Source organism: Pan troglodytes, chromosome 7 (assembly GCF_028858775.2).
Source record: "Pan troglodytes isolate AG18354 chromosome 7, NHGRI_mPanTro3-v2.0_pri, whole genome shotgun sequence".
NCBI classification, from domain to species: Eukaryota; Metazoa; Chordata; class Mammalia; order Primates; family Hominidae; genus Pan; species Pan troglodytes.
The window spans coordinates 15,532,663-15,547,691 of NC_072405.2; the positions used below are offsets into that span (position 1 = coordinate 15,532,663).

Here is a 15,029-nt window from a genome sequence, read left to right on the forward strand (position 1 = left end):
GAAAGACAGAAAAAGCAGTTGCTGAAAAATAGCACCTGATGGTGAGTAATGGACAGCAATCAGGTTTTTGTTATGTTTTGTTGTTGTTTTTGTGACAGGGTCTCCGCCCTCTGTCACCCAGGCTGGAGTGCAGTGGTGTGACCTCGGCTCACAGCAACCTCTGCCTCCCGGGCTCAAGTGATCCTCCCAACAGACTCCTGAGTAGCTGGGACTACAGGCATGTGCCACTTTGCCCAGCTAATCTGTGTATTTTTTGTAGAGATGGAGTTTCGCCGTGATGGCCAGGCTGGTCTTGAACTCCTGGGCTCAAGTGGTCCGCCGGCCTCGGCCTCCCAAAGTGCTAGGATTACAGGCATGAGCCACCGTGACCGGCCTAGCAATCAGGTTTTTATCTGTTCGGGGTGTGGGAGAGGCTAAGCTAAACCAGAATTCAAAAGAAAGGAATATATTCATAATTAGTTACACTTAGGGTGAAAAATAAAATTTCAGAGAGAGCAGAATAGGAAAAAAAATCATAATTTTAATAATTCACACTTATTGCACTATTGTTATTTCAATTTTACAGAGAAAAACAGGCATAGAGTGATGAAATAGCTAGTACATATATAAACAACAAATGGCAGAGCTGGAATGCCAATCCTAGCAATCTGAACCAGCATTTAAAAACGAGGAATTAAAGCACATAGGGTCAGAAAAATTATAGGGAAGGGACAAGAGCTCAAGGGGACACCTGGAAAAGAAATACTATAATTTAAAAAATTACCAACGGGCTAATTATACTTGTGTTTTACCGGCAGAGCGCTTTGTCTGTTAGCTCTTTTAATCCCGCTAATAATTCTGTGAGGTTGGTACTATAAGTTCCATTTTTCAGACAAGGACGCTTAATAGATGATAATGGACACATTCCCTGCTTGCTCTGAGCTGCATCTCAACAGCTGGCTCTGGAGCAAGCAAAGGGAGACTAAGGGAAACAGAGCGGAGCAGGGCAAAGAAAGCCGACTGAAAGTGAGAAATCCAGGAAATGTTTCCCATCTAGGCAGAAGCTGGTTCCAGCATTCAAATCTCTCCAGCCGTCCCGCCACCACGTCACAAAGCCCGCCTCTCAGTGACAAAGCCCCGCCCCGTTCCCCTGGCTGTTCTCTGAGCGCCCAATACTTCCCTCCTTCTCTTTGGCCCCTGCTACCCCGCCTAGCATCATTTCCTGTGCGCTGGATGCTGATTGGTCCGACAGTCGGAAGTGAGGGCGGGCGGTGGGGGCCGTTGCCGCAGTGACAGTGCTAGGGGAGTCCGAAGATGGCGGCGTCGCGTCGCTCTCAGCATCATCACCACCATCATCAACAACAGCTCCAGCCCGCCCCAGGGGCTTCAGCGCCGCCGCCGCCACCTCCTCCCCCACTCAGTCCTGGCCTGGCCTCGGGGACCACCCCAGCCTCTCCCACGGCCAGCGGCCTGGCCCCCTTCGCCTCCCCGCGGCACGGCCTAGCGCTGCCGGAGGGGGATGGCAGTCGGGATCCGCCCGACAGGCCCCGATCCCCGGACCCGGTTGACGGTACCAGCTGTTGCAGTACCACCAGCACAATCTGTACCGTCGCCGCCGCTCCCGTGGTCCCAGCGGTTTCTACTTCCTCTGCCGTTGGGGTCGCTCCCAACCCAGCCGGCAGTGGCAGTAACAATTCACCGTCGTCCTCTTCTTCCCCGACTTCTTCCTCATCTTCCTCTCCATCCTCCCCTGGATCGAGCTTGGCGGAGAGCCCCGAGGCGGCCGGAGTTAGCAGCACAGCACCACCGGGGCCTGGGGCAGCAGGACCTGGGACGGGGGTCCCAGCAGTGAGCGGGGCCCTACGGGAACTGCTGGAGGCCTGTCGCAATGGGGACGTGTCCCGGGTAAAGAGGCTGGTGGACGCGGCAAACGTAAATGCAAAGGACATGGCCGGCCGGAAGTCTTCTCCCCTGCACTTCGCTGCAGGTCAGAGACTTTTGAATTGTTTATTAAGGGTCATGGGTTTGGGTGCAGGGTCCGGTTAGGACAAGAAAACAGGTTATTGTGATGGGACAAAGTGGGGGCGTGGTTATGGTTCTTCATCACCTCACCAGAAGACTGGAGGTTCCTTTCTTTTGGTGGTGCCTGGGTGATGGGGGCGTGGTTGGGGGGGATAAGTGAATCCAAGGAATTCTTCAGTGGTTGCACAGTACTCATTACAAAACTCACTGTAGTTGGTAGTCTCTGCATATGGATATATTTACACTTTAGTTTTTGGTGTGCAGGAATACAGTTAGATTTGGACAGCTTTAGAGTAGTTTTGTCGTTTGTGTGCTAGTTTATTTTGTTTTTACAAAGGTATGTCCCTTGAGGACAGTCCAGACCAAAAGAGGTTTAATACAACCCAACACATGTTTGAGGATCTATTGTAGCCTTAGTAACCCAATGAAAGACATAAATGAAGTTTTTGAAAGTTTCCCTTCTTCTAAAGGAGTTTGCAGTCTAGACGGGGAGACCAAAATATGCCAACGTGAAACAACTGGAGAAGAATATTTGGATGCATTATATGATGATGGAAGAAATATAGGCTTTGATGTTGTGGCCACTATTATTTGTTGTCTAGCAGACCATTTACCTTGTGTCAGTTGCCTCAGTTTTCTCATGGGCAAAAATCATAAAATGATGTTGTGCGAGCATTTGGTGAGAAGTATCTGGCACAAAGTTCTCCCTCAAAAAGTGTGAATTTCTTAAGCTCTGGACCCCACACTTGTCTTTTTTTTTTGCAAGTAGTTGATGATTTTCTCTCAAAGACACCTAATAATATGTTTATAAAATAAAGAGAACTGTAAAATAAAAACAAAGGACCATAATCTCACTACCTGGATACCTATTGTTGATGTTTTAAAAATGTAGGTCATAATGTTTTATACATTAGAAACGTTATATTGGAAATACATATATTGTACGTTATACAATTCAAATAGGACAGAAAAATACAAAATGAAAGGCATCACACACAAACATCAAAGATAACACACCAGAGATAACTTCTGTTAAGTTTCTCCTATATTTCTGATATATATATATATATATATATATATATATATCACTTCTCAGTTTGTTCTGTTAATGGTAAAACCTGTGTTGACCCACTGTAGTGTTTATTTTTACCACACTTGGGAGATATGATTAACCATTTTACAGATGACAAAAGTGAAGCATATATCGATCGCTTAAATAAGTCCAAATTCAGTCAGGAAATAGTAGAAATTGAGTTTGAATTCAGGCAGTTTGATTTTAGAGCTTGTGAAATCAAACTTAAACTGTCAGAACCCTGGATTAAGGTCACTTTTCATTTTTCTGAGTAATTGAAGTGTAGAGTTCCCGATTTTTGGGAGAAGTAGTAATGGGGAGGGGCTTATATGCAAGAGAGTAGCTTTCACATGTTTTTTATTGTAGCCCATACTTAGAAATACATTTTACATTGTGACATACGCAACTGAATCAAAAGTTTCTGAAAACAATACTTTCCCTTAATACATGTGTTGTCCTCTGATATTTTATATTTTATTCTGTTTCATTTTTAGCAAATGCTGCTTGTGATCCATTAATGGGTCATGACCAGTGGTATGAGAAACACTTAAAGGAAATCATTATTAGGTCACTGGATTCATTCTTCATATACAGATACTACGTATTAGGAATGCAGTGAATTGAATCAGAAACAGACTTTTGTCTATTTGTTTGCTCAAGGGTCTTGCTTGTTTTAGATGAAATAGCATTTCTTTTTCCTTAGGCTAAATGAAAGGCCTAAGTCTGATTTTATAAATCAACAGAGGTGTCTACTTTTGCATAGTTTATTCCAAGTTTGACTATTTTAACAAATTGCTTCACAAATCATGTCATTTCTCACCATCCCACTTTATGCGTAATCACCAATAAATGATAGTTATATTTATGTGTATTAATGTATTTAGGATAAGTCACACAAAATAGTGCTTGTTTCTCAAATCACGTGTCTTCTATTTGCCACAATAGTTACTTGTTATTCTGTTTCAAAGTTTTATGTATATCCAGATAAGCTAGAAGATAAACAATCAAACAGTACCGTAATTCTGTTGTAGTTATGAGAACCTAACCTTGAATTGGCTTTTTAAGAAAGTTTTTAGCTCAGTTGTGGAAAACACAGTAATAAAATTCTCGATATGAAAACATAATATCCTGTAGTCAGTTTGCCACACTTCCGTGATTGAATTCATAACATTAAAGTTTTATTAAACTTTAATCTTCTTTATCATGTATAGGCTGAGAAATGAAAAAAATTATCAGTTGACTGGTTATTATGATAGTAATTGAATTGTCATGGAATAGCTGTTTTAAAGATGAGAAATTGGTACAATCCCTTGGATGAAAAAATTTTAAAACTACAGTTTATTTGTTCAGAAATATTTTAGTGTACTTAGATGATCGGGTGTTAAATACTGACACAGTTGTGTAATGGCAAGCAGCCCTTAACCCTTATGGAGCTTACAGTCTAGTGGGGAATCATAAACAACAACAACAACAAAAACCTATAAAGTATCTAGTGTCTAATCTAGAGTGATAGGAAACGTATGTTATACTGTCTGTCCCAATATGTAATAGGAGCTCTTATCCTTGTTTTAGAGCAGTTAAGGAAGTCTTTGTAGGTAGATTTTTTTAAAGCAGGAATTAAAAGGGTGAGCCCAAGCTAGCCAAGCAAAGGTTGGAAGGGACGATGTTAACTAATGCTTTTATTTCTATTTAAAAATGAGTTTACAGTTCTATAGAATGAAATGAAACAATTTTTTTTTCTTTCCAACTTTTAGGTTCAGGGATTACATGTGCAGGTTTGTTACATGGGTAAATTGCGAGTCTTGGGGGCTTTAGTGTACAGATTATTTCGTCACCTAGGCAATGAGCATGGTAGCAGATAGGTAGTTTTTTGATTTTCAGCCTCCCCCCACCCCTACCGTCCACCCTTAAGTAAGCCCCAGTGTGTATTCTTCCCTTGTCTGTGTCCATGTGTACTCAAGGTTTAGCTCCCATTTACTTACGTGAGAACATGTGGTATTTGGAAATCACTTTTAAAGATCTCAGATGTGGTATGAAACCATATTTAAATCCTTATCACTTTATTTATATTACTTTAAGAATAATCATATTCTTTCCAGCAGTAAAATTAGGAATCCTTTGTATCCTGTCTTGGATTGTGATAATTTGTTTAGAATATGCTTTAGAGACTGCGTTAATAATGGAATCATCCTATCTGCAGTTAAGACAAAATCTTGTTTCCATTGTTGATGCAGGTTCTCAAAATACTATTTTTGATGCCTTCATAAGATGGCTTTGTAAAGATGAGCCATTCTTTTATTGTTGACTAGAATTTATATGAGACTTTTTCTTCTACAGATGTGGTCCTTGACCCTGGTTTTCTATTGTTTAAAGTATAGCAGTCAAAAGAGTTTTATAAATAGTACCAATTTAGAGTGATAGCTCCTTAGGTTGGTTTCTAGTAGTGACATATTTTTGTTAAAGGACCCATCTATTCTGAAGACGTCTCTTTTTATAGAAAAGTTTAAATGAGGTCTTTTTTATTTTAAGGCCTTAGTAAAACATTAAATTCTGAGATTTTATAGTATTTACATGAAATTGAAGAAATCTTGAAATGGGCTTCCTGTTAGTTAACATATACGACTTGGATTATGATAGGGAATGTGAGGTGTTTTAAAATAAAAACCAGTTTTCTTTGTTGGGTTTTATTTTTTAATGGTATCTACTACAATGCATATTTAACAGTACAGAGATTTTTCAACTCATTCCTGACTCTTCTCTGGATTTTTCAGCATGGCCATACTTGTCTTTTTTTTTTTTTTTTTTTTTTTTCATTTCTCGCCTTTGTACAAATGTCGTTCCTGTTAATAATAGAAGTCACCATGTACTCTAAATTGTTGCCTATCAGTGGGTAATAAAATGAGTCAGAATGCTGCAGTCTTGGAGTGGGAATTATCTTACACTTTTCGTTGCCTGGCAAGATCCTTGATATTACTTGTAAGCAAATGCCCTGTCTGAGGATGTAAGAAGAGTCTAATTTGGTAATAGAAGAAAGGGACCTAGTTTCATAAATATCTTCCCAGACTTCAAATTGTTGATTATAAACTGGATTACCTTTTACTTAGTGTTTTCTTAAAACCTTAACACTTTTCTGAAGGTACCTCTTTTAAAAAAAAAAAGTTTACAGAGAACTTTTAGTTAGAAAGATGTGCAAAGTGTCTCTTTCTTTTACCTCAATGATACTACTCTTTGGAAGCAAATGGTTTAAAGAACAAATTAGCCATTTATAAGATGATATGTAAATTTATTGCTAATAGCAAAAAATTTGTAACAAGCCAACTGTTCAACAATAGAGAAATGCTTACATAAATTATAATACTGTACAATTTCTATTACATGTGTATTCCTACATATATGTTCTTTTATCCGTCAATCATCTTTTTATTAAAGCATGTCAGTGTAAATGGTAGGCATCTGTGCAGCTTCTCCAAATATGCTAGTATGCATATCATTATCTAAGTTCAGTATTTGTGTAAAGATTTATCTTTTAGTGTGAAATCTGTGCAAATCTTATGTGTACATTCACTGAGTTTTGACAAATGCAGATACATGTGTAACTCAAATTATGACTTTCCTTATAGAAACTTCAGAAAGTTCCCTCATACCCCTTATCTCAATCTTGTCACTACCCCTTTTCCCTCAGGCAACCACCATGCTGATGTTTTTTCCACTACAGAATAAGAGTTGCCTGTTTTAGAATTTCATATAAATGCAGTCATGCAATATTTAGTCTTTCTGTAAGACTTACTTTGCTCAGCATGTTTTTGATTTTGTAACGTGTATCAGTAGTTTCTTTTTACTGCCGAGTAGATTTCATTATATGAATATGCTGCAGTTTGTGTATCCCTTCAATTGATAGACCCTTAAGCTGATTCCTGTTTTGGCTATTATGAATAAAGCTGCAATGAACATTCTTATAAAATCCTTTTTGTGGACACGGATTTTCTTTCTCTTGGGCAAATACCTAGTATTAGAATCTCTGGGTCTTAGGGTAGGTAAATGTCCGCTTTTATAAGAAACTGCCAACACCTTTCCCCAAAGTATATGTACCATTTTACATTCCCATCAACGATTTTTGATGGTTGCTGTTTGATTTTGCTCTTGTTGCCCAGGCTGGCGTATAATGGTGCGATCTTGGCTCACTGCTACCTCTGCCTCCTCGGTTCAAGCGATTCTCCTGCCTCAGCCTCCTGAGTAGCTGGGATTACAGGCGCCCACCACCACGCCCAGCTAATTTTTGTATTTTTAGTAGAGACGGGGTTTCACCATGTTGACCAGGCTGGTCACGAACTCCTGACCTCAGGTGTTCCATCCACCTCAGTCTCCCAAAGTGCTGGGATTACAGGCGTGACCTGGCCTTATATATCTTTTATGAAGTTTTGTCCTTTTTTTTTTTCTACTGGGCACACTTCAGTTTTATTCAGTTTTATTGGGTTATCTTTTATTATTAAGTTTAAGAGTACTTTATATATTCTGCATACTACTGCTTTGTGGGATAAATGTGCTAATATTTTCTCCCAGGCTATGAATTACTGATTAATTTTCTTAATGAGAGTCATTTGAATAGAAGTTTTAAATTTAATTTGTAAATTTATTTTATGGTTATTGCTTTCTCTGACTTATCACCTGGATAAGAACTTTTATCTGGCCCCAAGTCATAGAAGTTCTCATACATATCCTATGAAAATCTTTATGATTTTAGCTACATTTTATCAGATGTGAGTATATCCACTTCAGTATTCTTATGCTGTGTGTGGCATTTTTCTATTCATTTACTTTCAATCAATCTGCCTTTATATTTAAAGTGTGTCTATTATAGACAGTATATATGTGAGTGTTGCTTTTTAAGACATTCTGACAATCTGTGTCTTTTAATCTACCTCATTAACTAATATTGATACTTCCAATTCAGACTCAGAACTATAGGGTTTTTACTTACCTCTTCTATGTTGCATCTGGCCGTCATTTCTTCCATACCTAAACTTTTATTTCTCAAGGACCTGCTAAGAGCTGTTAATGTTGAAGGTCTGATGAGAATGGGAATTTCCTTCCCTTAGCCTTTTTTTCTTTCTTTCTAGGTGGGCAAAGGATTTTTTTTTTCTCTTCTATTAAAGACCAGATATTCTATTACAGTATGTCTTGGTGTTCGTTTCTCTAGATAGATTTTGTCAGGTATGTGGTATGGCTTTTCTTTACATAGTTTCAGATCTTTTATTTCAGAAAAGTTTCTCAAATTATACTTTTTATTATTCGTTCTTTTCTTTTTATGTATATTGAAACTTTGCCTCTTCTAAATTTGTCACTTGCTCCATTTCTTTAATACGATATATGTAAAATTTACCATTTTAACCATTTTAAGAGTACAGTTTCGTGGCATTAAGATCATTCGCCGTGTTATGCAGCCATCACCATTGTCCATTTCCAGAACATTTTTTGTCATCTTAAATAAGCTTTTGTACCCATTAAACTATGTCTATCTGCCCCCCAACCCCTGATAACTGTCACTTTCTTTTGAATCCTATTAAAAAATATATATCTTCTTTTTTTATTAACTTTTTTTCTCCTTTCATCTTCTATTTTTCTTAAGGCAGGAGTTGGAAACTTTCTGTAAATGGCCAGATAGTAAATATTTTAGGCTTTCTAGCCATATGGTCCCTCTCATAGCTACTCAGTTTTGCTTTTATACTGTGAAAGTATCCATAGACTATATGTAAATGAATGAGTGTGATTGTGTTCCAGTAAAATTTTATTTATGAGAATACGTGATGGGCCAGATTTGGTGTATGGCTTGTAGTTTGCTGACCTCTGTTATAAGGCATTATATGTGGCATTTTGTTCCATTTTGTGTTTTTTCTTGTGTAGTCTTTTCTTCTTGAAATTATTTTTTCTTTTATTTTGAATTATTTTGTGAACTCTCTCCTTTTATTTCTAACTCAGGCATATGCTATACGTTCATATCTTGTATCATTCTCGTATTCTCTTTTAGCTAGTGTTAAAATAATTGATTATAATTTTGTTTGCTTTGTGGGCATTTTTTTCTGTTAGGTATTAATTGTCTGCGGGGATGTTATTCTCCAAATTCTTTTTGTAAGAATTTTATATGTGTTTGACCTCAGTTTCTTTCGTTGCTCATTTTTACAGAAATTAATTACCAAATAATTTCAAGGATAAAAATAAAGGTCTGAGATAGTTAAGGTAATCCCCCTTGTCCCTTTTTCTTGTGCTGGACCTGCAGCTCTGGCCTAGAAGAGATCAAGTCTCTCAGTAAGGTCTGCAGGATCATCTTTTACAGTAGTAGCATTTAAATTTTGAAACATCATCATTTTATACCTCCGTTTATATAACCTATGAGACATTTTCTCAGGAACCTTAACCGGAGACATTGTGCTAAGGGCATTTTATACATAAAGTCTCTTCCTGATAATCTATTTAGTCTTTTTGGTAAGTGTAGTCCAGTCACCTGTAAAGCATTCCCTACCCCATCAATGAATTGAATAGATCACAGGCCAGGTGTTCTTTCCTGACGTGAAGTGATTCTTTGACAGTTAACAGGCCAGAGAAATACATTGGGAGGATAGGAGGCATATCATCAAAGGTCGAGTTGTGAGCATAAATATGTTTAAAAAAAAATCTCAAGCTTAGAATCCGGAAGAAAAGTAATCAAGGAATGTGAATAATTCTGAGAAAATAAATTTTATTGTAATGTTAGGTTTGGTTTTGGAAAGGAATAAACATGAGCTGTGTGATGACATGAGGGAGAAAACACTATAGTAGTTTAGTCTTTAATATTTTTAACGGCCTCCTTTTGTGTCATAGACAAAGAATCTTTGGGTAGCTTACTATAAAATATTGCAGTAGATAAAATTGAAGGGGCAGTTGCTTCTTACATTTTTATTTTTCCCCATGTCATTGTCCTTGAAGCTACTTTGGCTTATGTTTATTCTTCTGATAGCTAAGTTTTGGTGTAGCCCTGCTCTTGAGGCACCTAATACCATGCATCATTAATAGATACTTATAGTAAGAACTGAGTAGGATTAGTTAAGATAAGATGGGTTGGAGTCTGAGGGCTAGGTGCAGCCTCCCCTTACCGGGCTTAATAAAACCAATGAAACATACACGAGAAAGAAACATTCAGAAATGGACTTTCAGTTTCTTGGTGAATAAAAAGCATTATATCTTCAAGAAAAAATGAGTAGGGTGGGTTTCCTAGGGATTTCTACTAAAGCCTAGGAGCTCAGGATAACCCCGGGGCTCATTAAAAAAAAAAAAAAAATCACTTTGATTTCGAGTAACTGAAGAAAGTTTTAGGTGTTTTGTTTTTGTGTGCCCGTTGTTTTTCTTTTAAGGCTTCATCAGATGTCTAAGTTTGCTTCCACCAGAGCGAGTTACTGAGTTCTTTTCTTGAATCTTGTTTTGCCAGTTTGTTCAGGTATCTGTTTATAGAATTAAAGCAGCGTGAGCCTAAACTTTTTTTTAAGCTGTTTTTTGGAGTGTGTCAGCTCCCCATTCAATTTAGACAAGTTATTTATTTATTTATTTATTTTGGTTTTGTAAAAGGGAAAATAACGTGATGTAAAATTTTTTCTCTATCCCTTTTGCCTTTTCAGTATAATAAACTAAACTGCTGGTAGGTGGCAGATGTTTGGACTTGTATTTTTTTCTTCTGTGGTAGATTTTCTTTTAAAGTGAAGAAGCATTTGGTAGTTAGCAGATGATTTCCATGAACTACAAGTCCAAACTGAACAGAATTTGTTTTAAATTTACTGATTGACTCAAAAAACCTTAAAGCTATAGTCTCTGTGTCATTAGTTCAAAAATAAACTAAACCAGCCAGGCGTGGTGGCTCACGCCTGTAATCCCAGCACTTTGGGAGGCCAAGGAGGGCGGATCACAAGGTCAGGAGATAGAGGCCATCCTGGCTAGCACAGTGAAACCCCGTCTCTACTAAAAATACACACACACAAAATTAGCCCGGCGTGGTGGCGGGCGCCTGTTGTCCCAGCTACTCGGGAGGCTGAGGCAGGAGAATGGCGTGAACCCCGGAGGCAGAGCTTGCAGTGAGCCGAGATCACGCCACTGCACTCCAGCCTGGGTGACAGAGCAAGACTCCGTCTCAAAAAAAATAAAAATAAATAAAAATAAAAATAAACTAAACTCCCTGATGCCTTGTTAGTGTGTGTATACACACTTTTTTGTGTCTGCATGTATATAACTTATTATATATGTCAAATTATATGTTGACATATATATTATATACATAGTAAGTAGACATTGAAAAGTTCTGATGCCCTCATTCTGATAATACTCATCAACCGTAGAAACCATTTTGACATTCTCATCAGCCCTGTTAATAAGATGTGCAGGTCTCCTCTTCCAAATGCTTGGGTTATTCTCATGTTGACTGTGGAAATTTGGTATTTTCAAAAGAAATGACATAGAATTACACTTAGTTAATACATCTTAGCTATTTTTTTCTAATGTCTTGAGGTGCCAACTTATGTTTTTCTTCTTTGCAGGAAAATATTCTTATTTGGAAAAAGAAAACTTTTTGGATAAATTTTTGAAACTTTGAGCAAGCTATCAAAAGTTGTCTGCCTCCTCCTTCTCCCCAGCCCCAAAATACACAGACTTAACAACAGAAAAATATAACTGTTATCCTATGTTAATTTATGAAAGCAGATAAATATGGGGTATATAATAAGATAATTTCATTATTTAATTCAATGAATTGCTTGTTTTAGTGCTCTGTAAGTATTTGAACAAGTAAACTTTTTGAGTTAACACTTCTGATTTCTGATCTTCTGACATTCTTAAGTACATAAATAATAATCCTCGTATATTAGCCCAGTCTTTTGTCATCAGAGTCCAAGGTCACATAGCTAGCTTTTAAGTAATGGTGCCAGATTTAAACCCAATCTGGTTGTCCTAAAATCATTTGGTCTGTGCTACTCAAATGGAAAGTTGGTAGCAATGAGAAATAAAATCTGTATTTTGTGTCATTTTGTAATCTGACGATTCTTATTGCTTTCTCAAGTTGGTTTTCTGGTAATAAACGTAACTTTACAAATTTTGGAAAGTACAGTAAAAAGTAGTGCATCATCTTCCCACCCCAAGGGAGCTACTAGTGATTTTGACGTATTCCCTCCAGTCCTTCTCTTAGGCATTTAAAGTAAAACTTTTTTGTAAGCATGGTATTGGAACATTTGCAGTTACTAGAATGTTGGGACTATCTGGTCTTTTGTTCAATTGATTGTTTTTATAAACATAAAAAGTGTGATTGGAAGTAATCTTTGAAGAACCTCATAACTAAATGGAAGAAGGAAGGATATTTTAGCAACTGCTTTCTTATTTATTTATTTATTTTTTTGTGACAGAGTCTTGCTCTGTCGCCCAGGCTGGAGTGCAGTGGCGCGATCTTGGCTCACTGCAAGCTCTGCCTCCCGGGTTCACGCCATTCTCCTGCCTCAGCCTCCCAAGTAGCTGGGACTACAGGCGCCCGCCACCACGCCCGGCTAATTTTTTTTTGTATTTTTAGTAGAGACGGGGTTTCACCATGTTAGCCAGGATGGTCTCGTTCTCCTGATCTTGTGATCTGCCCGCCTCGGCCTCCCAAAGTGGTGGGATTACAGGCCTGAGCCACCGCACCCGTCCAGCAACGACTTTCTTTAAAAGACTATTTAGAGTTGTTAGAAAATCTCGTAGATAAATTTTGTTGTATGTTTTGACTCATGGAAGAAGAAGTTAAAAATTTTTTGAACAGTAAGTGAAACATATTGGAGCCACAGCAGTTTGAAAGTATGTAATGCCGCTGAACTCTACATTTAAAAATGGTTATGATGGCAAATTTTATATTATGTGTATTTTACCACATTTAAGTGAAAAAAAAGGGGGGTATCGTAGTGGACATTTTAGTCTCTCTATTGTCCTGGAGCGTTTCTTAATATTACTAACACGAAATATGGAAAATAGTATATTTAATAGACTGAATCTCTGCAATTATGTTGAGGATACTCTTTTCATCTTATCTGTTGATTCACATTTTTTGAGAGTGACTTGTAGACCTTCTCTGTCAGTATGAAACTCAGCATTAATGAAGTGTTTATGGAAATTCAATCAAGCTGCATGCAACTTGTTTAATTAACAGTCACTGGGGCAATTCCATGGTGTGTTTTTCCCCCTTGGTTTGTTTCTCAGGGATCTGGCTTGAGCTGTAAGGTTTTTGAGTAGTTCAGTAACAGCTCGAGAAATATGAGCAAGATTATGAGAATGGAATATTTCCTGCCCTTAAGAAAGCTTATAGTAAAAATGCAGTGTTTCTCAAACTTTTTGGTCTCACTGCTTTTTCACACTCTTAAAAATAATTGAAATAATTTTTGTTTATGTGGGTTCTGTCTATGGAGACTTACCATATTAAAAATTTAAAATGAATATAATATTAGAAATTTTAAAAATAAAATGATAAACTCCATTATATGTAAATATGTGTAAACAACATTCTTAATGAAAAGAAGCTATTTTCTAAAGCAAATAATGAGAAGCGGCATTATTTTACACTTTGCAAGTCACTTTAATGTCTGGCTTAATAAGAGATAGCTAATTCTCATCTGCTTCTACCTGCCAATTCTGGTATATTGTTTGGGTTAAAGTATATGAAGAAAATCCTTCTTCAAACAGAAAATGTTGTTGGAAAAGGAAGAAATATTTTAATAGCATTGTCAGATAATTTTGCCTTTTTTCTCTTTGATTCTGCACCCACATTTGATAAGTAATAGGTTCCTAAGGGTTAGTTGCAATGTAGAATCTGAAGCCAAATCAGTGAATTTTTTTATACTTCTGCTATGTTAGAATCCATTGTTAGAATCCAGAAATGGGTATACCTGTACTTGTTTTGATCATTTAGAAAATATTGGTTCTTGAAGCTGTGCAGATATTCCAAATGTTGACACAGTTTACTTTGTAATAAAAATAATAAGCATAATTGTTAATATTGCCACTAATCTCATCAGAAAAGTATTTTAGAATTGGGAAACTGTTAAGCTTGTAGCAACAGTTGCAAGTGTTACAGAATTCTAGTATTTCCTTGAAAGCTCAGATTTTATCATTGGGAACAAATACCATTTGGTTTCCTAAAAGATTCTAATAATTCCTGTCATCACACCCTGGACAACATCAGCTGTTACCATAGTTTCTTAGTGTGGACATAGCTCCATAGCACACACAGATCGTAAGTGTACCGGGAGGTGAATTTTTACAAAGTGAATACACCTAGGTAACTAGTGCCCTGCTCAAGAATCAGAACATTATCTGCAATCCATAAGCTCCTGTCCTATGTCTTTTGAGTCATTACCCCTCTAACACTCATAGATTTTGTCTGTTTTGAACTTGTGATAAATGATACTATATAGTCAGTACTATTTAGTGGGAGATTCATCTATCTTATGTAGTTGTAGTTTGTTCATTTTCATTGTTTATATAATTCTATTGTGGGAATATACCACTACTTACCCATTCTACTGTTGAGTATTTGGGTGGTTTTTATGTGTGTTCTATTGTGAATAGTGCTGCTATGAACGTTTTTGTACACGTCTGTAAACGTCAACATTGAAAACTTCTTAGTTGTTTGATAAAACCAATACTTAGTTAATTTGCATTTCTTAGGTCACTGTTTTACTTTTAAAAGACAATTGGCATTCACTGTTTGGCATTATATCTCTTCGTATTTTTTTTTTTCTTTTGCCTTTTGGTGTCTTTGTTATCTGTGCTTTGTTAAAGTCATTGTGAATATTTTCCTGGCTTGTTTTAAAATTTTATCTGTAAGCTTTTGAAATCTATTGCCTTAAAAAGTGTTTTTTTAATCTATAAACTTTTCAAATCTATTGCCTTAATTTTTTTTTGTTTGTTTTCGTCTATTGCTTCT

At 37.0% G+C, this 15,029-nt stretch overlaps 1 protein-coding gene across 3 annotated transcripts in view; it reads left to right on the forward strand.

The window, feature by feature from the left end:
• Positions 1-1,131: 1,131 nt before the first annotated feature.
• TNKS (tankyrase) overlaps positions 1,132-15,029 on the forward strand; it is a 223,546-nt gene continuing 209,648 nt past the window's right edge. Inside the window, exon 1 of one of the 3 annotated variants that reach the window (XM_016959067.4) lies at positions 1,132-1,966. In XM_016959067.4, the coding sequence (XP_016814556.1) occupies positions 1,294-1,966 (673 nt within the window). In that variant the 5' untranslated portion in view covers positions 1,132-1,293. The remainder of the gene's footprint in view (positions 1,967-15,029) is intronic. The other 2 variants (XM_001137443.8, XM_016959068.4) reach the window with 2 other exon arrangements.